Source organism: Salmo salar, chromosome ssa13 (assembly GCF_905237065.1).
Source record: "Salmo salar chromosome ssa13, Ssal_v3.1, whole genome shotgun sequence".
In the NCBI taxonomy this organism is placed as follows: Eukaryota; Metazoa; Chordata; class Actinopteri; order Salmoniformes; family Salmonidae; genus Salmo; species Salmo salar.
The window spans coordinates 85,000,302-85,024,238 of NC_059454.1; the positions used below are offsets into that span (position 1 = coordinate 85,000,302).

Consider the following 23,937-nt stretch of genomic DNA (forward strand, 5'->3'; position numbering starts at 1 on the left):
TGCCAAGTTTGGAGAAAATCTGTTGCTCCTTTATTTTTTAGAAAACAAATCAAAAACATTGTGTAGGGAGAAAAAAACACTTATTACACCTAGAATGTCATCATCATTGAACTCAGAAACAACTAGGAGGACAGTCCAGTTACCATCTATTATATGAAGAGAGCACATTCCCAAAATATTGAGTAGGTATTTAGGCCTATCTATTGGCACAATTGAGGTCTTTTCAAACTCTACACCCACAAAGAGTTTGCAGACATGAGAGTTACTGCTGGCTGGCGATTGACTAACCAAAACCTTGCTTAATGAATTGACTTCCCAGAGTCCTATCTCCTTCTCTAGTGTGGCAACATGACTAGCAGTAGCATGGACCACCACATGACACATAAGGGAGAGTTCAGAGCCACTAAACCAGAGTGTAGTAGGGGAATCATGGGGTAGAGGAGCTGGGTGGATCCTGGGATCCTAGGATGAAGTCATGGAACTGTTACTGTATGACTGACTGACTCTCTCACACACACACACACACACACACACACACACACACACACCACCTTATGTTAGGAAGTGGAAGTAAAGGAGAAGAGAACCTGCCTGTCTATAGCCATGCGGTCTGTTCCTTAGGCAGAGCCAGCAAACACAACCGTCTGATCAGTAATGCTCACAACAACTAAATCAGATGTATTTGTACACAAAGGTGTGAATATTACTGGCAAAATGTATCTGTGATTTGTACACACAAATGAAGTTCTTTGTTCTTTAAAACTGCATAAAAAAAAAAGAGGTCCTTCGCTCTTTGTAGCTTTTCTGGTTGTCCAATTAAGAGGAAATCAGAGGGCAATGGATGCTCGGCCCAACAAAAGTTCAGCTGCCACACAATAGATAAATATGCTAATATTTCACCATCATTAGTATTAGCGAAGAAAGAATTGCAAAGTGCATAATAGAGTGAAAAAAAATACAGATTTCTGTAGTAAAAAATGCCCTTTTCAGCATGAGGTGGAAGTGAGTGGTGGTTATGGGTGAACATCTCCCAAAAAGTACCATGATTCACATTGGTGTTTGAACCAATGACTGGTTTGAAGGACAGTGCCCTGGAAGTTATAAACTAATGTGTGCATTTGATCCATAAAAGTATGTTCCGACCAACAGAAATAGAACAATGGTTCCTATCCTTATGCAACAGCTTTGCATTTCTCCTTTGCAATTACCCACACTCTCTCGCATCACTAGCACACTAGACAACAATCAACCCTAACAACCACATGCCACAGGATGAGGACATGGCCAAGCCTCTAGAAAACTATTGTATGTGCAAATATACAAATTCTACAGAACTGATAGGGACTAGGGGGAAAATAGCATTAAAAACATTCAGTGGCCCAGGAGCTTACTAAGGCGCTACATCTGTCTCTGATTCAATGGCGGAACAGTCTACTGTAGGCATGCAGCATTTTATAACGACACATAATTAATGATGTAGGAAGTCACCACCTCAACTAATTAGAATCAATCAGTAACCTACGCGAAGATAGCCTTGAACTAAAACCCACAGAAGCACCTTGCCTCTATGACCTAGCCTGGACACCTGAAAGGGGACATTTATGCGGTGAATGAGCACACCAGAGTTGACCTCTCAATGAGAAGGGTGAGGATTTGGGAGGATGAAGAATAGTGACAGGGTTAGCGTCAAATCAGACAACCCAACACAGAGGGGGTGATGTGGAAGAGGGTCATTTAGGGAGAGATGTACTGTTCAGACAGGACACTAACAGAGGGAGCATCACTTTCTGTCACCCAGATGGTAAAGAAACACAGACCGTACAGTCTCCTTGAGATATAACATGAGCACCGGTTTTTGGCATCTCTGAAACTTTGTAGTAGTACGACCAGGAAGAAGGGAGAATGCAAGGGCAAGTAGAAAGATGGCGGAGGAAAAGCAGATGAGAGGAGTTGATAGAAGAGGAGTAAGGAGTCTAAGTTTGACCAGGTCCATGTTGATGAGTAACCCTGAAGACCAGGGAGGGAGGTTCCTTGGCAAGATTATCAGGAGCACCACTGCCAGTAGAGTCGTAAACAGTCTCCTACACAAAGCAAAATTATGCAAAAATCATTAAAAAAAGAAATCCCTGAAGTATTAATTTAGTCAATTGAACAGAGTCCAGTCTCAGTATCATGCCTGGTGGGTAAGGTAGATGGTGGTTGGTTGGGGTTAGAAAGCCCAGTTTGAGGAGGTTTGAGGGGGCTGTGTGTGTCAGTGGTTCCAGCCCATGAGGTGGCTGACACGGGCCTTTTCGGTCATGCGGCGTACCCGTCCTGAGCGGGACATGCCTAGGTTGAGGGGGTCCTCTGTGGTCCCCGACTCTTCATCTGACTCGTCGTTGTACAACACTGTCCTGCGGCCCTGGTTCCGGGTGTTCACCTGACCAGACTTACTGCGGCTACTGCTTTTCTGACCGCCCTCCGTCCCACCCTCACCCTGCTCAGAATCGTCCTCCTCCGATTCCTCCTTTTCCTCAGGCTCCTCTTCCTCCTCAGGCTCCTCCTCGTCATCCTCCTCCTCCTCCTCTCTCTGCGGTTGCGTCTGTGGCTCCTCCTCCTCCTCCTCCTCATTGTCTTCATCTTGTTTGTCATCTTCTTCATCCTCCTCATCCTCTGCCTGGACCCGTGCTCTCTTGGCTCTCTCTGGAGCCTCCTCCGCCTCCTGTTCTTCTTTCCGCCTCCTCTTCCCAGAAACGGCCATCTTGCCCTTGGCTTTGTGGCGGGTCTTTAAGCGGGGAGCTTTGCTGTAGTCGTGATCTCCTCCCTCCACGAACTTCCCAACCTCCGACTCACTGTCTGAATCACTGTCTGATGAGGAGGACAATGATGAGGAAGACGATGATGAAGAGGAGGAGCTATTGGATCCTCCAGACGCCTCCCCCTCCTGCAGCACTCTTCGCCGGTGGCTCTGTCTGGCACCATTGGTGAGAGGTCTGTTACGCTCTGGAGAGACAAACATACACGGTCTCCCTGTTAAACATATCATAGCAACACTGACTAAAGTAGCCTCCAGCAACAGCTACCAAGTAGGCTTACATGATAACCCTTTCTGATTGTGTGATTTTGGCAGCATTGAAAAATATAGCAATGACACCATTAACAGCTGCGATTTAACCAGGCTGACTTCAAACATTCAAGTAGTTGGGAAACTAACTAGACATTTGTCTTGATAGCTTGGTAAAACACCTCTATGAAGGACTATTTATCCACTGCCTTTTGGTGTTGGTTACCCTGTGTTGTAATACCAGAGTTCTTGATGGGTGTGGTCCGACTGCGGGTGACACGGTCGGCCCCTGGGCCCCCAATGTGGCTGCCTGTCCCGGAGCTGGAGGAGGACGAGGGCTGGCTGTCCTCATCCACCACCACGCTGCTCGACTCCGACGCTGCAATAGCAGCACCTCACGTTACCACCCAACCTCACATCGCCACAAGCATTTCAAACATACCGCCACAGACACAAACATACACGGCAAGACTTACCCTGAGATGGCCTGCGAGACTGGCTCTTAGATGAGGGCTGGGATTTTTTGGGTGTTGCTTTCTTCCCCGACTTGTGCTTCCCTTTAGGACTAGAGATAAGACACCAAGACAGAGTGTTTGAGGTGGAATCTAAATAGATCCTACGAGGAGTGGTACATAACAGGTGGGTTTATTACAGTGGTAAGGGTTAAAGTTGTAGAGAGGCGTTCCAGCCAGGCCAGTACCTGGAGGGTCGGCTGGTGGGAGGGGAGCTGCCTCCACTGTTCAGCCTCTTCCTGTAGCTGACACTCTGGCGACTCCTCCGCCGCTGGTTCTGGACTGCAGACTTGTAGTCGGAGATGATGGAGATGATTTGTCTTTCGAAGAAGGCTGATAGGCTCAGGGTCATGGTGTAGATCTGAAGATGAAACAATGAAGATCAAAACCCCATTCTCTCACAGAACACATAAGGGTCAGGGGTTATAAGACCCACTGCACCCCCCCCCCCTTGAATCTTGGAAAGAAGTGGAGAGTGCTCAACCAACGTGAGTCCAGGTGCATCCCAAAAAATTGTCAGAATGAGTAGACTAACCTGTGACTTCTTGTTGGGTGTATATGCTTTGGAGTTGCTGAAGATGAGACGGACATCTTTGGCAAACTCCATGGGGTTCTCGTAGTTTCCGACGACCAGCGCCTCTGTAACAGTCCCCAGGTCCATGGGAGTGTCTATGATGTCTCGATAGTCCTGGGAGAGGAGGGAGAGAGTGTAGTTTTTAGGACGTCTGAAACCACTTAACTGAGAATTGAGGACAGATAGGTTGTAATACTTCTGAACCACTACAGTCAGACTAATAAGACTTCTCTGATTGAAATGACACAGTGGGCTGGTTTCCCAGAAACAGATTAAACCTAATCCTAAAACAAAAAGTATTTTCAAAGAAGAATCGCCCTTGCTTTTTAGTCCAGGAGCAGGTTTTATCTTGTTACGGGACTAAATGAGCCAGATTGTAAAGCACTCAGATCCTAAGGCACTTATCCTGTAAGGGGATGTTATCCTCTCTCTGTGGGAGTGGCAGTGGTTATAATAACAAGCCTTACTGGGTAGGTGAAGAGGTCCACAGGCTGTCTGAAGGGGTCAGAGTCAGGGCCGTCCATCATACGCCGCAGCAGCTCCCGACATTGGCCCCGCCACGCACGCACGTCTAACACAACCCCACGCTTTTTAGGACTGGGATTGGCCCGCTGAAAGTGGGAGAGAGGGAAGGTTTCCAGTTAGGTGAATTTTTTTTAAAATAAAATAGGAGGCAGAAAGACAACGGGGAAGAGAAATCACAGTCATAGCAAAAACAATGCATATTCCATGTTTGAGATTAAACCCTCCCTTACCTGTTGTCCTGTGGATGTCCCTGGAGTGTCAGAGTCCACGTCCACCTCAGCAGTCTGCACACCAACACAGAGACAAGTACTCTTAGTACAGTTTAATAGACCACCAATACCATTTAAATATCACTATGAACTCCTTTGGGGTGTACATGTATTTCTCCATGTCTCACCTCGTCCTCTCCACTGCTCAGCTCCGTCTTCACCTTGTGGCACAGATCTAAGATGTCTGTGCAGCTCTGGTCCCTGACAAAACCACACAACAACTTGTCATTTTTGCAGTCAAAACCAAGTTCTTTATGTAGATTTCACATTGGGGAAATCTACACCCTTCATTTTAGTATGATGTCAGGGGTGCCCTACCCGATGTAGCGGAGGAGCACGTCAGTCACCACCTTGGCTGCTGCCACGATGGGGCTCTGGGGCTCGTTGAAAGTGCGGGCGTTGTGCTCGATGTAGCGCACCTCCCACATCAGAGCTGAGATCCTCCTAGGAGAGAGGAACACCCGTAGGGGATAAGCTGAGTGAGAGTCACTGATCTCCCCAAACTGGCACATACCAAAGTCCCAACACAGAGGTACAACGGGGCAGCGAGGATGAACGGAATATTAGCGACAATTACAATTGGTTTGTGGGATAACTACAGTGTGAGTGTGGAGAGGTCAGTGCTGACCTGTAGAAGCGGTTCTCCAGCCGTCTGCGGATGGTGCTGAGGTCAGTGGGGTAGGCCACCACAGTGCAGTAGAGGGGGTAATCCCGCAGGTCCACAGGTGACGCAAACGCCTTGGCCAGGTCTACATACAAAATACACAGCCCATCACACTCATCAGGCAATACCAATCCATATGCAAGTTCACTTCCAGTTACAATCTATTTAACACAGAATTCCTAGCATGAAAACTGTTCCTGTGTGGTAGCAGTGACCTACCCAGTGTAAGCAGCTCGTTGATGCCAAAGATGACCCTCTGGCAGTCCTCGTCCCGTGAGTGAGCCCCCCACTCCCCCTCCTGGGGGCTGTAGAGGCGAGCCTTCACCTCCTCCTCCGTCACCACCACCCCGTCACCAACCTCTTCTGGCAACTCCGCTGGGGGAGGGAACACAGCACGCCAATCAGAAACCAAAATCAGCTCGTTGGTTAAAACACACCAGTCAGAAACGACATCAGCTCAATGGCTGGCAGCTCAGTCTCACTATCAATAACCTGATCTAGATAGAGACTGCATGTGTTATGTTGAATGAGCTAGCGAGGAAGACACTTGAATGTGTAAACTGACTGAAAACAAACTGCATTATTCCAGTAGATGACCTGAGATGGGTGAGGAGCTACTGATAGAAGCAGTGATACCAACCTTCATCAGAAATGGGCTCCATGTCCCAAGGGCTCATTTTCTCCCTCTCGCTATTATCCCACCTAGTCAAGAGAAACCACACCTCAGCATTCAGTATCAATAGACATGTATATTTTATGCATTCCTATTGAGTGTAAGCTACAGTATGAACCTTTGAGGGTCACACTGGGATGTACCACTCCAGACTGTAAGCTTAAGTCTACAGTGTCAGACGTGTTAATCAAACCTGTTGAGTGCGGGGTACACATTGACTTACTTGACAGCGTAGCACTGGAACAGGCTGTCTGGGTACTCTGGTTGGAGTGGCTGTTGGTCCTCCACCGAGCCAAACCACCAGGCGTCATCGATGATGCTCCGGAAGCGCACACCTAGCCGGGATAAAACATGCTTGTTTCAGTACATAACAGCTGGTCCGTGAATCATCACACGTACAGAGCACAGATGTATGGGAGTATGAACTGTAAAGGTACATCCCACAGAACACAAACGTATGTGGGAGAGCGCACCACACTGCTTATATGGCACAAAGTAGAGAGGAGGAGGAACATGTAAGCAAGGGAGCTGGACCGATCCTCTGCTAGCCTCTAACCACCATGTACATAAGCCTGTTTGAGTGAAGCAACACTAACCAGTCTGCCAGTTGTGCTCTTTAGCTTCGTCATAGAACTGCTGGAGCACCAGGAAATCAATGACATCCGGCATGTCATGGTACCTGAGAGAACAAGGACATTCATTGCCATTTTTTGCTGGTAATTACCATATTCTTTTCAAACAAGAGAATAAGATGGATGACTCACTTTAAGGAGAATGACTCATTGGTCATTTTGCCTGAGATGGGGTGCAGGAAGGCCAGTTTTAGGCAACAGAGGGTGGGAGGGCCCACCTCATACTTAATGCCAACCACCTTCACAGACTCCTGGTCCTGAATGACGAGAAAACAAACAAAATATATTGAAATAAGAGAGAGGCCTCACAAAGGATATGTAATACATAAAATAACATACAGTTGAAGTCAGAAGTTCACATACACCTTAGCCAAATACATTTCAACTCAGTTTTTCACAATTCCTGACATTTAATCCTAGTAAAAATTCCATGTCTTAGGTCAGTTAGGATCACCACTTCATTTTAAGAATGTGAAATGTCTTAATATAATAGTAGAGAGAATGATTTATTTATTTCAGCTTTTATTTCTTTCATCACATTCCCAGTGGGTCAGAAGTTTACATACACTCAATTAGTATTTGGTAACATTGCCTTTAAATTGTTTAACTTGGATCAAACGTTTTGGGTAGCCTTCCACAAGCTTCCCACAATAAGTTGGGTGAATTTTGGCCCATTCCTCCTGACAGAGCTGGTGTAACTGAGTCAAGTTTCTAGGCCTCCTTGCTCGCACACGCTTTTTCAGTTCTGCCCACAAATTTTCTATAGGATGGAGGTCAGGGCTTTGTGATGGCCACTCCAATACCTTGACTTTGTTGTCCTTAAGCCATTTTTCCACAACTTGGGAAGTATGCTTGGGGTCATTGTCCATTTGGAAGACCCATTTGTGACCAGGATTTAACTTCCTGACTGATGTCTTGAGATGTTGCTTCAATATATCCACATACTTTTCCTCCCTCATGATGCCATCTATTTGTGAAGTGCACCAGTCCCTCCTGCAGAAAAGCACCCCCACAACATGATGCCGCCACCCCCATGCTTCACGGTTTGGATGGTGTTCTTCAGCTTGCAAGCCTCCCCCCCTTTTTCCTCCAAACATAACGATGGTCATTATGGCCAAACAGTTCTATTTTTGTTTCATCAGACCAGAGGACATTTCTCCAAAAAGTATGATCTTTGTCCCCATGTGCAGTTGCATGCCGTAGTCTGTTTTTTTTATGGCAGTTTTGGAGCAGTGGCTTCTTCCTTGCTGAGCGGACTTTCAGGTTATGTCGATATAGGACTCGTTTTACTGTGGGTATAGATACTTTTGTACCTGTTTCCTCCAGCATCTTCACACGGTCATTTGCTGTTGTTCTGGAATTGATTTGCACTTTTCACACCAAAGTAAGTTCATTTCTAGGAGACAGAACGCGTCTCCTTCCTGAGCGGCATGACGGCTGCGTGGTCCCATGGTGTTTATACTTGCGTTCTATTGTTTGCACAGTTGAACGTGGTACCTTCAGGCATTTGGAAATTGCTCCCAAGGATGAACCAGACTTTTAGAGGTCTTGGCTGATTTCTTTTGATTTTCCCATTTAGTTTGAAGGTAGGCCTTGAAATGCATCCACAGGTACACCTCCAATTGACTCCAATTATGTCAATTAGCCTATCAGAAGCTTCTAAAGCCATGACATCATTTTCTGGAATTTTCCAAGCTGTTTAAAGGCACAGTCAACTTAGTGTATGTAAACTTCTGACCCACTGGAATTGTGATACAGTGAATTATAAGTCAAATAATCTGTCTGTAAACAATTGCTGGAAAAATTACTTGTGTCATGCACAAAGTAGATGTCCTAACCGACTTGCCAAAACTATAGTTTGTTAACAAGAAATTTGTGGAGTGGTTGAAAAATGCTTTTTAATGACTCCAACCTAAGTGTATGTAAACTTCTGACTTCAACTGTATGTGGTAGACATAAAGGAAGCAGTGTGAGTAAGTGTTGAGAGTTAGTCTTACCCTGAGGTTGAGCTTGTTCCAGGGCTGTTTCTGAGGATTGATACTGTAGGCCTTGGCCCTGTGCACTGCCCTGACGTAGGCCTGGTGGCCCTGCCTGAAGTACATCAGCTGAAGAGGAACAGGTGGAGAGGGTCATCACACAGGCCATGTGTCTATTAACTATGATGCAAACCTTGCACTATCGTATTCAATTAGGTACAGATTTAGCGCAAATCGAGAGCTTGTGACTATCAGCATTTTTGTCAAAAATCAGTTATTGACACAGCCTTGTTCTGTTCAATGTTCTCTACCTATTCATGTTGTTAAGTTCAAAAGAATACAATAGAAACATTTCTGACAGCATTCAAAGCAATGAAGGTTTAGAATTTTCAAGCCAATTATAACAGAATCATCTTTTTGCTGATAGAACCTTATAGTCCCAAGGTTTCTGGTGTACTCTGTTGGACCTAAGGCCCGTAATGCAGTAGGGTTCCTTACCTCGTCACCCATCTGTGGCACAAAAGGAGAGCGGCGGGGGATGGTCTCCATGATCCAGGAGGGGGGAAGCCATTCCTCCGCATCACACCCAGCCAGAGACAGAGACGAGCTAGGTTTCTGAGCACAGAGACAGGGGGTTAAACGGTCTGAAATAACACACACACTCTTAAGGGAACTTGCCCTCAGTCACGAGACCTCAGCACATCAAAGTCAAACAAAGTCAAAGGCTCTACACTCCGTACAGCCAGTAACTGAGAACATAGACAAGGTGAATAATAATATGCCATTTCCAAGCAGCAAGTTGGCTGTGCCATTTCCTGCCATTCCCATGTTTCTACTGTCCGTTCCGTGAGAGCACCTTCTGTTTGGTCTGCTTGGGCTTCTTCTTCTTCTTCTCCTCTGCCTGCTTCCTTCCGGCCTCCTCTCCCTGGCCCTCGGCCTCCTCTGAACTGCTGGATCCACCGGGCGGTCGGACCTGCCTTCTGCTGGTTCGCTTGGGGGGCTGGAGGTTGATCCCCGCATCAGCTGTCCAATCAGAGTAGTCACTGGAGGAGACACTGAGGGGGAGAAAAGTGGTATCAAAATGTGTATTTTGTAATCACAGACATAAGGTAGAGTAATGAATGGATACCTATGTTCCTGCAGTATACTGACTTTTCAGGAGATGGCAGACATTTACCTGGAACTGCTGTCACTCTGCCACTGTGTTTCCCCATCAGAGGAAGCGTCGCTGGCTTCTGCCTGCTCCTCTGCCTGCTCCACACAGAAACATGATTAGACCTCCACTGACATGACAACACCGGGTCCTCTGCTACTTCAAGAACAACAGACTACAACCCCCCCACCTCTCCATCGCTGTCCGAGTCCATCTGGCTGTCAGAGACCCTCCCCCTGTCCACAGGGCGACGTTCTCCTGCTGAGCGGGTCTGGTACGCTGGTGGAGGTCTGGTCTGCTTCTTCTTCCTCTGGGTCCGCCGCAGGGAGCGCTTGCAGGGAGCCTGCTGCTCAGTCTACAGGGGGGAGAAGTCATTGTTGAATGATAGAAAAGAAAGTAAAGCAATTGGTAGAATTCAACAAAGGGGCACACATTTGTCCTGAAAGAAATAGAGAGATGTGGGACAGTAGTGTAGTCACCTTAGGAGAACTAGGTACAGGCTTCCTCTTCCTCTCTGTGTTGTAGATGGAACACTCCACCTCACCTTTGGCCCGTCTGGTCTCCTCCATCACCCTACACAACTCAAACAGCTTTAGTCAGCCACTGGGGAATATCTACCTCAGCACCAATCTTACAAATGGTCCAAGGCTCAAAATGAAGAAGATGGGCAGGACTGGTTAGAACATAAGGTTCAAGGCCATCTAAGGTAGGCTCTGTCTATCTGGTCAGTCAGTCTCACCGGAGGACCCCTTGCTGGACTTCGTTGACCACAACCCTCCTGCTCCAGGCCAGCAGGTCCCTCTCCGTGGCCATCTGACTGCGAGGGGCGTTGTGGTGCATCTGACGCACCCCCTCCACCTGACCACTCCTCCTCAGGCCCACGTTAGAGGGCGATCCCACTACCTCTGGTCCCTCACCAGCTTCAAATGAGGAAAAACAGAGTTACATCAATATTTAATTAATGACTACAACATCTGAAATCCAATATGCACATACGGTATGAGGGTCATCCCAGTATGCAAATATGGTTATATGAGACTGTGGAACATACCTCCCTCTCCTTCAGGCTCTCTCTCTTGGTCCCGCCTCTCATCCGGCTGGTTTTGCAACTGTCTGATCAGGACATCCAATGGGCTTTCTCCCTGAGCCTCATCTGCCGTTAGCTGGCCAATCACCTGCTCCACCACATCACCATCACCTAAGCAACAGAGAAGTTACAATTCCCAACGTTACCCACATTTTGATCCCAGAGCCAGGTAAAGAAATATTGTTGAAAGCGTTGATAAGGAGGTTTACCATTGGCCATGTAGCCCAGCTGGGGCACCAGATGCTCCTCCTTGCAGCTCTCCCTGCCGGGCACCAGGCGCTGGTAGTGGGTGGGGTGGGGGTTCCCGTCCACGTCCACCAGGAAGGGAGGGGGCATGAGGTGGGGCGCCTGCTGGGTCTGCTCGTCCAGGACAAAGTTATTGGCGTCCCGGATCAGGGGCCGGAAGTCAGTGTGAAAGAACATCTGGTCAGGAATCTGGAGGAGATAGGGGATTTGTTATTCTCTTTACAAGCAATTAGATAACATGGAAGTAACATATCTATATCCAAATGAGCCATGTGTAAAGGCCAGACACTCACCTTCTCATAGGGTCTGCTGCAGCCGAAGCCAAAGATGAGCAGGTGGCCATGGGAGTCAGTGCAGGCAAAGTGCTGTCCATCAGCTGAGAACTTACAGTCAAACGCTGCACCGTGGCCTTGGCCCTCAATCTGAGACAGAGGAAGGCTTGTGTGAATGTCGGCCAGGGTGAAAACACTGGTACGCCACCAACACAGTCACCGTGTAGTACATATGAAGATCCTTTGCTAACTGGAACAGCAGTCAGGCTCTCACCATGTTGAAGAAGTTGCGGATCTTCGCTCCCTTGGCGAGGTCCCACATGTAGATGTTGCCGTCGTGACCGGCAGACAGCATGATGCGGCGGTCAAATGGGTGGGCCTCCAAGACAAACACCTCATCATCATGACCCTGGAGGAGGAACACAACAGGTCACACTCACTGAAGAGACCAGACAGCTTTATGCCTTTCTACAGAGCCAGAGGTCTCCTGCCGTTTGAGGAGACCAATGGGAGGTAGAGACATCTACTCACAGACAGCACATGCAGCAGCTGGCCCGTGGTGGAGCTCCACACTTTGAGCAGGTAATTAGAGACCGCTGTTACAACCGTGCGGTCACCGCGGTCCCAGGCCACCATCGTCGGCACCAGCTTGGTCTTGTCCTCGCCATTCACAACAGCACTCCTGTGACACAGTCATACGTTAAGTACACTTACTAACGGGACAAACAAACCCATACACCCATTTGCTGCAGCACAGACAATTAGACAGCATTGTCTTACCCTGGTAGTCTGGTGGCTATGTCCAGAGTAATGCTCTTCCACTCCTGCTGCTGGTAATGCCAGATCCTAGCCGTGCCGTCCCGACTGCCACTCACAAACCTCAGGCTGGGGACAGACACAGCAGCTAGAGCCCACACAGCAACAAATCAAAATAGTTTTATCAAAGTAAAGAGACAAGTGTGCACACTAACCTGTTACTGTTGTTACAAAACTGGACTACCACAACTTTGTCCTGGAAGAAGAGAGGTAGGAGTTAACAAAAGGAATAGTGAGAAACAAGTTGAACAGTACAAGTGCTCTGTGATCTAGCGCTATTTATTCTTCTGTCTCCGCTCTCTTTTCTCTTCTCTGCTGTGTCTTACCATGTGAGCATCCAACTCAGACAGCTTCATGGGTGTTTCAGAGCCGAGGTAATACACCCTGATCACATGATCAGTGCCGCCCGTGGCCAGGAACATCCCACCTGATCCAAAGAGCAACAGGTAAGCAACAGGTAAGCAACAGGTAAGCAACAGGTAAGCAACAGGTAAGCAACAGGTAAGCACATTAAACAAACTGATCTAGTTCTGTGGCTTCGTGAAAACTTTACCTTGACTCATATTGTTTAAATAGTCATTTGCAAATAACTCCATAATTCAGTGAAAATGTGATGAGGAATTATAATGTAATGTAAAGCATGTTGTTTATTAGGGGCCACCTACCACAGCTGAAGGAGGAGGTGGAAATCTGGACCCCAGGCCTTGACCGCTCAATGAACTTGACTGGCCGGTCACTGAGGAGGAAACAGAAAACACAGGTCAGGGTCACTTAGGCCACAAAAAAAGGATCTGTTGAAAATAAAGAACCATCACCTTGTCATCCCTCTCTGGATGCCTCAGACAAACTCCGCTGTCCAACACTTACACAAACTTCATGCTGAGCGAGTGCCATTGCCATAAACACACCATGCCGTCTGCTCCGGTGGAGGCCAGGTACCGCATCGGTCCTTTAACCGCCGGACAAAACTGAGGAGGACAGGGGAGGCAAACACACTGATATTTATCGAACCGAAAGGGTCACAAAATGGAAAAAATAACAACAAAAACAACAACAAAAACAGGCCTCATGCAAGATATTTTACATCACAGAAGGTAAATGAATCAAATCAAAGTTTATTTGTCACGTGCGCCAAATACAACAGGTGTAGACCTTACAGTGAAATGCTTACTTACAGGCTCTAACCAATAGTGAACCTAACACGAATGAATAATGAAGGGTATAACTAGCTAGGTTCCTATTACTTAGTCCTGAGGGCTGTCCTGACCTGAATGGAGGTGATGGAGGCTGCATGGCCCTGCAGCACAGTGATGGGGGCGCAGGTTCGCAGGCACCACACTCGGATGACCTTGTCACAGCTGGCCGAGGCTATGAGCGTGTTCTCGTAGTTCACTGCCATGTCGGAGATCTCGGCCGCATGGCCACGCAGGGTGGACAGCAGCCGGCCGTCATCCGTGGACCAGATCTTCACCAGACAGTCATCAGAACCCTGGAAGGAGAGGGGTCATGATGAGACAGCGGCAGCATAGAGACTGACACACTTCAGAGGGAACTGACAACTGTCTTTGGTATATCTTCTCGTCTTTTGTCAGTCTCTTACCGTAAATATCCGTCTGCCACTGCGGTCGAAGGCCACACAGTACACAGAGGACAGGTGGCCCAGGATGCGCCTGTGCATCTTCATATGCTGGTAGGTGTAGGACGGCAGGGCATGACCGAAGCGGGCAGTGCCAGTAGCCTGCCGAGCACCCATGATGGACACTAGACAGCGAGAGGGTAGAGATCAATTGGGCAGAGGTAAAGGAATTTACAATGAAATATGTATTGCTCTGTAGTGTTTCCAATCATTTACAGGTTTCAGGAATATTATTTTAATTTTATTTTTACAGCACAGCTTACCGATGCTGGGGGGCTTCCCAAAGCTGACTGGTGGTTCTGGGGGGCGACCCCGGTGCAGCGCAGCAACAGCAGTTCCGCTCCATTCTGTGTGGCTACAACCTAACAGAACACATGGTTTTAAAGCATTACAGACTGTATGACCTGGGAGTCTGGGACATGTATTCCGCATCTGTGTAATCAAGTACCTTGATGAGTGATTATGACATTAGTTTGTTTGGTTTTTGATGGCAAGAGAAAGAAACAGTGAATGGGGGGGGCTCACTTTTAGCTGTGCGAAGCAAAGACTGCCTTCCCAAGCCCAGGAGGGTCTGGACCCCAGGGACGCTAGGTGGGGCCTCCTTGTCTATGAGAGGACCGATCTGCTGGCATACTCTCAGCAGGTAGTCTGCTGGGATGTGCTGGTTCAAGATCACCTGTGGACACATCAGAGAAAACAGTCATCATATAGACCCATGTGAGCGGAATCAGTAGGAAAATGTCATCAAAGCAACATTAGGGAAAATGTAACCGTATCCCTAGACACTTTAATACTTGAAATGCCTTACATTTACAACCTAGAAGTCAAAATACATCTTTAGTTAGATTTTATGTTCTGCCCCCAAAACTGACACTGGGCAGGGGTGAAAGTGGAGCGGAAGCACAAATGCCATGCACTGTTAAACAGTTGTTTTCCTGTATTAAAGGGATAATCCACCCCATGAAATAAAAATCATGAAACTCCTGTCCATTTGGTGAAAACCCATGTTCTATCAGTGAGTAAAATAAAACCATTTCCATGATTTAAACTTTAAGTAGTCCGTCTGTGAAATCAGGAAATTCTGTAGGAACGCGTCATAGCTACATGGTTCTCGTCACTGGAGATAGTGTGTTATCCCTTATCACAAAGCGTTTAAAACAATTACCTGCTCTAGAGATTGTCAAATCAGCCAACAGATGGTATGGGCATACTGTCTAGAACACATCCATCCGTTTATAAATCGCCATGACCAAGTATATATTTCGCTTAGATGTGCTCAATCCAAACAAACAGTGTACCAAATTATTTTTAGGGGATCCTGAGTGGTGCAGCAGTCTAAGGCAATGCATCGCAGTGCTAGAAGCGTCACTACAGACCCGGGTTCGATCCAAGGCTGTATCACTACCGGCTGTGATTGGGAGTCCCATAGGGTGGCGCACAATTGGCCCAACGTTGTCCTGGTTTGGCAGTCATTGTAAATAAGAATTTGTTCTTAACTGTCTTACCAAAATGTTTCGTTTTTTTGCCTTTATTTATTAACTAGGCAAGTCAGTTAAGAACAAATTCTTGTTTTCATTGACGACCTAGGAACAATGGGTGCCTTGTTCAGGGGCAGAACGACCTTGTAAGCTCGGGGATCGATCTTGCAACCTTTCAGTTACTAGTACAACGCTCTAACCACTAGGGTACCTGCTGCCCCACAATTAAATAAAGGTTCAATTTTAAAAATGTTCTTCTATGATATCATGGCAGTCCGCAAATAATTGTTTAAGTGCATGCTGCCACCTACTGTGCTGGAAAGTATGCTAAATCATGATCTGCCTACCATGAAAATAAAATAAAATAATAATTTCCTAGTAACTTCACCGATAGTAGCTCCACTCACTACAGGAACATCCAATCGGTTTTACGGCCTCTGCATATGATACATCATGACTGATCCTATATCTCTGTACCTCTCTCTGTACCTGGCATTCACCAAATGCTGCACTGTGTTCTCCTCCACAATTACTGCACTTAACCTTCACATTGCTTCCTCAATCACTATAATCATGTGCCCCTCCACACTTGGCACATATTTTTTTTCCTTAACACTGAGTAGCTACATGTCCCATTCTTCGGCATTTTACCAAATTATTCAACTCATTTTCTCCTTCAAGTACCATCTCGCAACGCGCATCTGAGAAAGGGCCATTGTTGTTATAGCAACATACTTTGCACTCGCTCTGGGCAGAGGCAAACTGCAAGTTGAACTCAGTGAGAATCTCCTAAATTGATAGTGTGGTCTGTTATGGTGATTTTAGACTACTTCATATGCTGATATTGACTTTGGTATTATTATGTGTTGCTATGTTTGCTAGCCACCCCAGAGAGAGAGCATTACATTGTGGGTTTTGTAGTCGACTTGAGCTGCAACATCCCCTCCTGTACCTTCTGTTCACCCACGACTGCGTGGCCGCGCTTGACTCCAACATCATTGTTACGTTTGCTAATGACACGACAGTGGTTGGCCAGATCACCGATCAGACAGCCTGTAGGGAGGTCAGTGACCGGTCAGTGTGGTGTCAGGACAACACCTTCTCCCTCAACGTCAGCAAGACAAAGGATTTGATCATCGACTACAGGGAACGGAGGGCAGAGCATGCCCCAATCTACATCTAAGGGGCTGTAGTGAGAGCTTCAAGTTTCTCAGTATCATCACTAAGGAATTATCATGGTCAACACACACCAACAGTCGTGAAGAAGGCAATGTCTCTTACCCCTCAGGAGGTTGAAAAGATTTGGCAAGGGCCCTTAGATCCTGAAAAGTTTTACAGCTGCACTATTGAGAGCATCTTGACTGGCTACATCACCGCTTGGTATGACACCAACTTGGCATCCGACCGCAAAGCCTACAAAGGGTAGTACATATGGCCCAGTACAGCAGCAGGGCCGAGCCGCTGCCATCCAGGACCTCTATAGGAGTGCCAGAGTAATAATACCCGTAAAACCTAGTGGTCAAACAAGGAAATGGTTCCTGGAAGGGTTCTGAGGAAAAGATGGCGGAAAGTGAGAATGAGTAGGTTACAAAACAAGAGAAGTAAAGCTGTGTTGGAAAATAGGAAACCACTAGATGTTTTTTAGTGAGGGTTTTGGATCAATGCTACTTAGGAAATCCATTTAACGTCTCCAGGAAAATCTGGAATGTGTTGGAGGAAAGTATGGAGTCGGTGAGGGTCTCAAGAAGTGTTCTTATTTTGATTTTTTGTGTCTGCGGAGCAGAAGAAGCGTGTTTTAAGACTCAAAAAGATATTGGAGTGGAATGTTTCCTGTATGGATTTTCATAGCAGGGCACCTATCATGGGGGTTATTTTTGGGGTGGCACAAGAAATAAAGGCAGAGGATATAACTGAAGACGTCGATGGAGTGGTTGGTGCATGTCGACTGACCTGTATGGTGGATGGAGAAAAGAAATGCACTTCATCCATGCTACTGTTCTTTGATGAAGAGTCTCTCCCTTCTCATATGAAGTTAGGATTCATGGGATACCCAGTAAGAGCTTTTGTGCATAAGCCCCTTCAGTGTCATAAATGTAAAATATTTGTTCAAGTGTGTGCAGAAGGGAAGAGTATCGTATGCCAGATGAAGGGAAATGCTACAACTGTGAAGGTGAACATGCACCTGAATTCCTGGAGTGCCCTGTTAGGGTGGAGGAGAATGAGGTGGCAAGGTTAAGGAGTGTCCAGCATGTCTCCTATCTGGAGGTGGTAAGAAGATTGGAAGGAACGAGTGGCGGGGAAGAAGAAATGGTAGTAGAGCCACCACAACCAGTGAAGGTTTCTCATCAACCGAGGGATAGTGAAATGCTACATGTTAAAAAGTTGGACTTTGTATTAATTTATTGCAATGGTCATAAACTGTACAGCACAAGCGGAGAAGTTGTCTAAGAAAATTGGAATCATAGTGAATGCCGCTGAACGTTTTTTGGGTCTTCGTGATTTCACAGCCAAGGCCGTGCAAGAAATCCTGTTGGTGAATGTAGCGCCATCACAGACCCCTGAGCCTGTGTAGGGATGTATTTTGGAAGAGTGGACTGTGAATGAAGAAGTGGGATGGGTTTTCTAAGTTGCCGTGTGTTTTTGGTATGATGCCATTTTCCCCCTTTCCCGCAGTGTTTTTTTTGTTTCTTATTCCATACCCCGTCCAGTTGGTGGCGGTAATGCACCACTAACATTGGATGCTAACTGCCGTTAAAACCCCATCAAAGAAAGAAAGGAAATGGTTCCAATCATTTTTCCACCATTAATTTTTCCCATAGGGGATTTTAAAAACACTTAAAATAAGGCCTGTGTTTCATGTAGGCTTACCCTGCCATGACGTTTTGACAACCGTGTAAATCTCTCTAGGAGAAGGTGACATTTATCAATATATTTGCTTGTATTTACCCCCCCCCAAAAAAATTAGCTGCTAATGTGGCTATCAAAGAACTACAAATGTCATGATGATCTGGACTAGACTGAAGAAGAGGCAATGGTAAGAATCTCTAGATTAAGTATCAAATGTTAGTTAAATGTAGTAATAATAAATTGGCCAAAATTCTTTAAAATGTACAATTCTGTTTTAAATTGACAGGTGCAGGAGCTTGCAGGAATTTGTAGTCTTGCATGATGTCTACTTTGATGCTAATTAGCATTTTAGAATCAGAGAAAATAGATCCGAATATATTGATAAAAAGTCACCTTGTCTGAGAGAGATTTACATGGTTATCAAAACGTCCCGCCAGGGTAAGCCTACACAAAACACAGCCCTTATTTTAAGTGTTTCTAAAATTCCCTTTGGGGAAAAACTATTGGAACCATTTCCCTGTTTGACCACTAGTTTTTATGGGTATTATGACACCTCCATTGCGTGGCTCTATACCATGCAGTCAGAAGGCCCTAAAAATGGTCAAAGACGCCAGCCACCCTAGTCATAGACTGTTCTATCTGCGACCGCACGGCAAGCGGTACAGATGCACCAAGTCCGATACCAACAAGACCCAGTTCCAAAGAAAAAGCCATATCTCAGACTGGCCAATAAAAAGAAAAGATTAAGATGAGCAAAAGAACACAGACACTGGATAGAGTAACTCTGCCTAGAAGGCCAGCATCCCGGAGTCACCTCTTCACTGTTGATGTTGAGACTTGTGTTTTGCGGGTACTATTTATTGAAGCTGCCAGTTGAGGACTTGTGAGGTGTCTGTTTCTCAAACTAGACAATGTACTTGTCCTCTTGCTCAGTTGTGCACCGGGGCCTCCCACTCCTCTTTCTATTCTGGTTAGAGCCAGTTTGCACTGTTCTGTGAAGGGAGTAATACACAGTGTTGTACGAGATCTTCAGTTTCTTGGCAATTTCTCACATGGAATATCCTTAATTTCTCAGAACAAGATTAAACTGATGAGTTTCAGAAGAAAGTTATTTGTTTCTGGCCATTTTGAGCCTGTAATCGAACCCACAAATACTGATGCTCCAGATACTCAACTAGTCTGAAGAAGGCCAGTTTAATTGCTTCTTTAAGCAGATCAACCGTTTTCAGCTGTGCTAACATAATCACAAAAGGGTTTGCTAATGATCAATTCGTCTTTAAAAAATGATAAACTTGGATTAGCTAACACAACATGCCATTGGAACACAGGAGTGATGGTTGCTGATAATGGACCTCTGTACGCCTACGTACATATTCCATAAAAATAAAAAAATGCCGTTTCCAGCTACAATAGTAATTTACAACATTAACAATGTCTACACTGTATTTCTGATACATTTTATGTTATTTTAATGAACAAAAAAAAGTGCTTTTCTTTCAAAAACAAGGACATTTGTAAGTGACCCCAAACGGTTGAACAGTAGTGTATCTACCTCAATTACCTCGTACCCCTGCACATTGACTGGGTACTGGTACCCCGTGTACATAGCCAAGTTATCGCTACTCATTGTGTATTTATTCCGTGTGTTATTATTTCTCTCTGAGTTGTTGGGAAGGGCCCATAAGTAAGCAGTTAGTCAACACTTGTTGTTTATGAAGCATATGACAATTTGATTTTAACTGATTTCCACAATGATTTTCAAATGTTGCTACCAACCTTGTTATAATAACAAATAACACATTTTCACAAAAAAATATTGTTTTCAGTGTTATTGAACACTGTTTAACACTATTAATCATAGGAATTAGTGGTTTACTCAGTCCCCTCCTGTAATCCCTGTTCACTCATGACTGCACAGCCAGGCACGACTCCAACACCATCATTAAGTTTGCTGATGACACAACAGTGGTAGGCCTGATCACAGACAACGATGAGACAGCCTATAGGGAGGAGGTCAGAGACCTGACCGTGTGGTGCAAGGACAACAACCTCTCCCTCAATGTGATCAAGACAAAGGAGATGATTGTGGACTACAGGAAAAGGAGGACCGAGCACTCCCCCATTCTCGTTGACGGGGCTGTAGTGGAGCAGGTTGAGAGCTTCAAGCTACTTGGTGTCCACATAGCCAACAAACTAACACACTAAGCACACCAAGATAGTGGTGAAGAGGGAACGACAAAACCTATTTCCCCCCTCAGGAGACTGAAAAGATTTGGCATGGGTCTTCAGATCCTCAAAAGGTTTTACAGTTGCACCAACGAGAGCATCCTGATGGGTTGCATCACTGCCTGGTATGCCAATTGCTCAGCCTCCAACTGCAAGGCACTACAGAGGGTAGTGCATATGGCCCAGTGCATAACCGGGGCCAAGCTTCCTGCCATCACCGGGGCCAAGCTTCCTGCCAAGCTTCCTGCCATCAGAGGAAGCCCCTAAAAATTGTCAAAGACTCCAGCCATCCTAGTCATAGACTGTTCTCTCTGCTACCGCACGGCAAGCGGTACCGGAGCGCCAAGTCTAGGTCCAAGAGGCTTCTAAACAGCTTCTACCCCCAAGCCATAAGACTCCTGAACATCTAATCAAATGGCTACCCAGACTATTTGCATTGCATAGATAATAATGGGGGGGGGTGCAGTCACTTTAATAACTCTACTTACATGTACATATTACCTCAGGTACCCCCTGTATATAGCCCCACTATTGTTATTTTACAGCTGCTCTTTAATTATTTGTTATCATCATCATCTCTTCCTTTTTGTTGTTGGTATTTTAGTAAAACTGCATTGTTGGTTAAGAGCTTGTAAGTAAGCATTTCACTGTAAGGTCTACACCGGTTGCATTCGGCGCATGTGACAAATAACATTTGATTTGGGAAACAAACACACATTGCATTTAGCAATCTGAATCAACTTCCTTCTCCAAGCTGCCTCAAATAGTAAAGGCTCTGCATACTAGGTTCGGTTTGCGCCTAGCAGAACTCGGCTGTGCTAAGTGAACGTTTGTGCCTCGTATACTCCCTTAAAATATTAAAATACCTACGCTTGAAAAATGTGAAAAAAGCTGCAATAGTGCCGTTTGTCCATCATGAGACGCCTTGGCCAGTATAGGCCTAAATAATCAAAAATAACTCAAGAAATCTGGCATTCATTTTGACGTTTTTGCAGAGCTCTTAGTTGCGCAATTTTACATCTAGCTAAGATGTTTGGTGCAGTATTTCTCAAGTGAAAAAACGTGCATGAAAACGAGTTCTCTCACTCAATGACAAACACTTCATTGAATAATCCCCACTGTTGACCAATCTCTGACAAAGGGGCCTAGATTTCCCTGACCGAACTTCTGCTGCGTTCAAAACAACTAGGAGCTCGGAACACTCCGACTTCCGAGCATTCAAAACAACTGGGTACTCGGAAAAAAACGAGCTCCGACTGGGAAAATCGTTTTGTACGGTCAACAAACTCGGAATTCCAAGTCAGAAAATAGGGCATATTTCTAGAGCTCCGACCTAAACATCCCTGACGTCATAATGTTACCTACTTTGTCCTGAAAGCACCATTCGGTTTGACTCGAGACAAAAAATATGTCCCGTGCATGAACAGCCGAAAAAATCCTTGCCGATACCAAAAACGTCACAAAATGTCGTCATAATATATGCAAGTACTGTTTCGGGTGGGAAGCATGCGGACGCCTTAACTGCTATTTCATTGGCTGTCTGGTAAGATGGACGTTTCCCAAGCCTTTGTACAGCCTCATTCTGTTTACCCCCCCTCTTTTCCCACACACAACACGGCTATAATTCCAGACCAAATATTAATTTTAAGTAATCAAATGCCGGCTTTTACTTCAACGCACAGATGGTTTAAAAATAACTATCATACATCAACTGAACCAAAACATTTGAACGCCGACACAATATTGATATACAAATGTATTCTCGCAATCAAAAGTTGCACGATTGATTGGATAGCCGGTTATGAACTTATTATAATAACACTCACCCAGTCTTGGAAGTTTCGTTTGTATTGTTTGCCGTCCCAACTCCATCGTTTCGGGATCAACTAAACGGAAGACACGCGGTTAGATAAATGCATCAAAACTCAATAAATACAATAATGTATTTGCCGTATTGGTCATGTCTCTATCAATAACAAAGTACACCATACCAATAAAAGTAGAAAGCGCCCCAATATCGCGGAAACGAGACCTGGGAACAAGCTAATATAGACGAGAGCGGGCGCAGCTTACCTCATACTCTTCCAGTTCTTCAACCAGGATCTATGGAGAGAGTTGCTAGTCTTTAGCACATATTGAGATATTTAGATAGATAGCAATTCTAGTTAAAGTTATTGATAGAACTTGTCATTCCTACCTGTGCCGATTTTTTGCACGGTCCCGACTGGAGAAATCTGGCAATGAGGTAATACAATTCTGAAAATAGAGAGGCGCATTATTAAGCCATTCAATAGCTTGCTAAGCTAGCAAGCTATGCTAACTACTAGCTAGCTAGGCTAACTGACTCAAGACCTAAACTGTGTTTGCGTTAATATTTTAAATAGAGAAATAGCTAGACACTTAACACTCACCAGCTTCGATTTGTGAACAATGTTCTTCTGCCATCACTTGATAATAACATCGACATTTGATTCACTAATGTTTAGGTGTATTTGGAAAATAGCCACTTGAATTGCTTCCCAGCGTTTGGCCTTTTCCTTTCTCAAGCTATCTCACAGCTTTGTTAGCGCCCTCCCGCGACCAATGACAGAAAATGTGCAATTCCAGCACGAGCCACCTGGTGGCCATACCACCTGGTTTTGGTGAGGAGGTCATACCATATAGTGGGTCATACAGTACTAGGCCCGGTTTCCCAAAAGCATCTTATTAATAAGGCTTAGTTCATCGTTATGGGTCTAAAGACTAATTTATCCTTAAAATGTATTTGGGAAATCGAGCCCAGGACAGAGACCTTTTATTGAGGACATATTTGTAAATATCAAAGTTGTTTTTATCGACCTCAATTAATTTGTCTGAGAGTAGAGCATATTCTGGGGTATTGAGATTATGTCATTTCAAATAAACGAACAAGTAAGGCCTATTGTATTCTGCTGATGAGATTTCATGGATGTTGATCTAATGTTTTTCCTTCACTTTTACTTCCAAATATTAAAATTGAGTTACAACTATAGGGTTATTTTCAGATAAGCACAAAACTTACCATATGGCAAATATAATGCCCCTGCAATGGGTACTGCCAAACACTACTTAGGCCTAGTTAGAGCAAGGTTACCAATTTTCATGTCAAGACAATTATGATGTATAGAGCTGAAAAATTGCATGCTTTTGCAAGACAGATAATCATGTCTTTGTGGTGATTTGTAGGCTCTATACAAGTAAGCTGGCATGATACACTATATATGGCTATTTCAGCCACATCTGTTGCTGAAAGGTATATAAAATCGAGCACACAGCCATGCAATCTCCAT

General features: G+C 45.4%; 2 protein-coding genes across 3 annotated transcripts in view; one reads left to right on the top strand and one right to left on the bottom strand.

Annotated features, from left to right (window-relative positions):
• On the bottom strand, window positions 1-23,198 carry LOC106567804 (bromodomain and WD repeat-containing protein 3). Of its 2 annotated transcripts, none has more exons than XM_014137557.2 (40): window positions 23,041-23,198; window positions 22,827-22,885; window positions 22,703-22,732; window positions 22,456-22,515; window positions 14,604-14,754; window positions 14,342-14,440; window positions 14,043-14,203; window positions 13,710-13,931; window positions 13,310-13,410; window positions 13,108-13,178; window positions 12,769-12,869; window positions 12,598-12,638; window positions 12,407-12,511; window positions 12,158-12,308; window positions 11,901-12,035; window positions 11,648-11,776; window positions 11,318-11,543; window positions 11,073-11,219; window positions 10,761-10,941; window positions 10,501-10,594; window positions 10,212-10,376; window positions 10,046-10,119; window positions 9,725-9,923; window positions 9,367-9,483; window positions 8,890-8,997; window positions 7,025-7,149; window positions 6,857-6,939; window positions 6,484-6,595; window positions 6,228-6,289; window positions 5,807-5,962; window positions 5,552-5,672; window positions 5,242-5,367; window positions 5,052-5,124; window positions 4,885-4,938; window positions 4,597-4,740; window positions 4,091-4,243; window positions 3,744-3,916; window positions 3,520-3,608; window positions 3,270-3,422; window positions 1-2,982 (listed from the first exon to the last, which is right to left on the bottom strand). In XM_014137557.2, the coding sequence occupies exons 1-40, from the start codon at window positions 23,072-23,074 to the stop codon at window positions 2,252-2,254; spliced, it is 5,316 nt and encodes a 1,771-aa protein (XP_013993032.2). In that variant the 5' UTR covers window positions 23,075-23,198; the 3' UTR covers window positions 1-2,251. The 2 variants fall into 2 exon arrangements, with proteins under 2 accessions (XP_013993032.2, XP_013993033.2); XM_014137558.2 differs by having other exon boundaries at window positions 3,285-3,422; window positions 23,041-23,194.
• LOC106567805 (SH3 domain-binding glutamic acid-rich-like protein) overlaps window positions 22,662-23,937 on the top strand; it is a 10,222-nt gene continuing 8,946 nt past the window's right edge. Inside the window, exon 1 of the mRNA XM_014137560.2 lies at window positions 22,662-22,874. The gene's annotated coding sequence lies outside the window, so the exon portion shown is untranslated. The remainder of the gene's footprint in view (window positions 22,875-23,937) is intronic.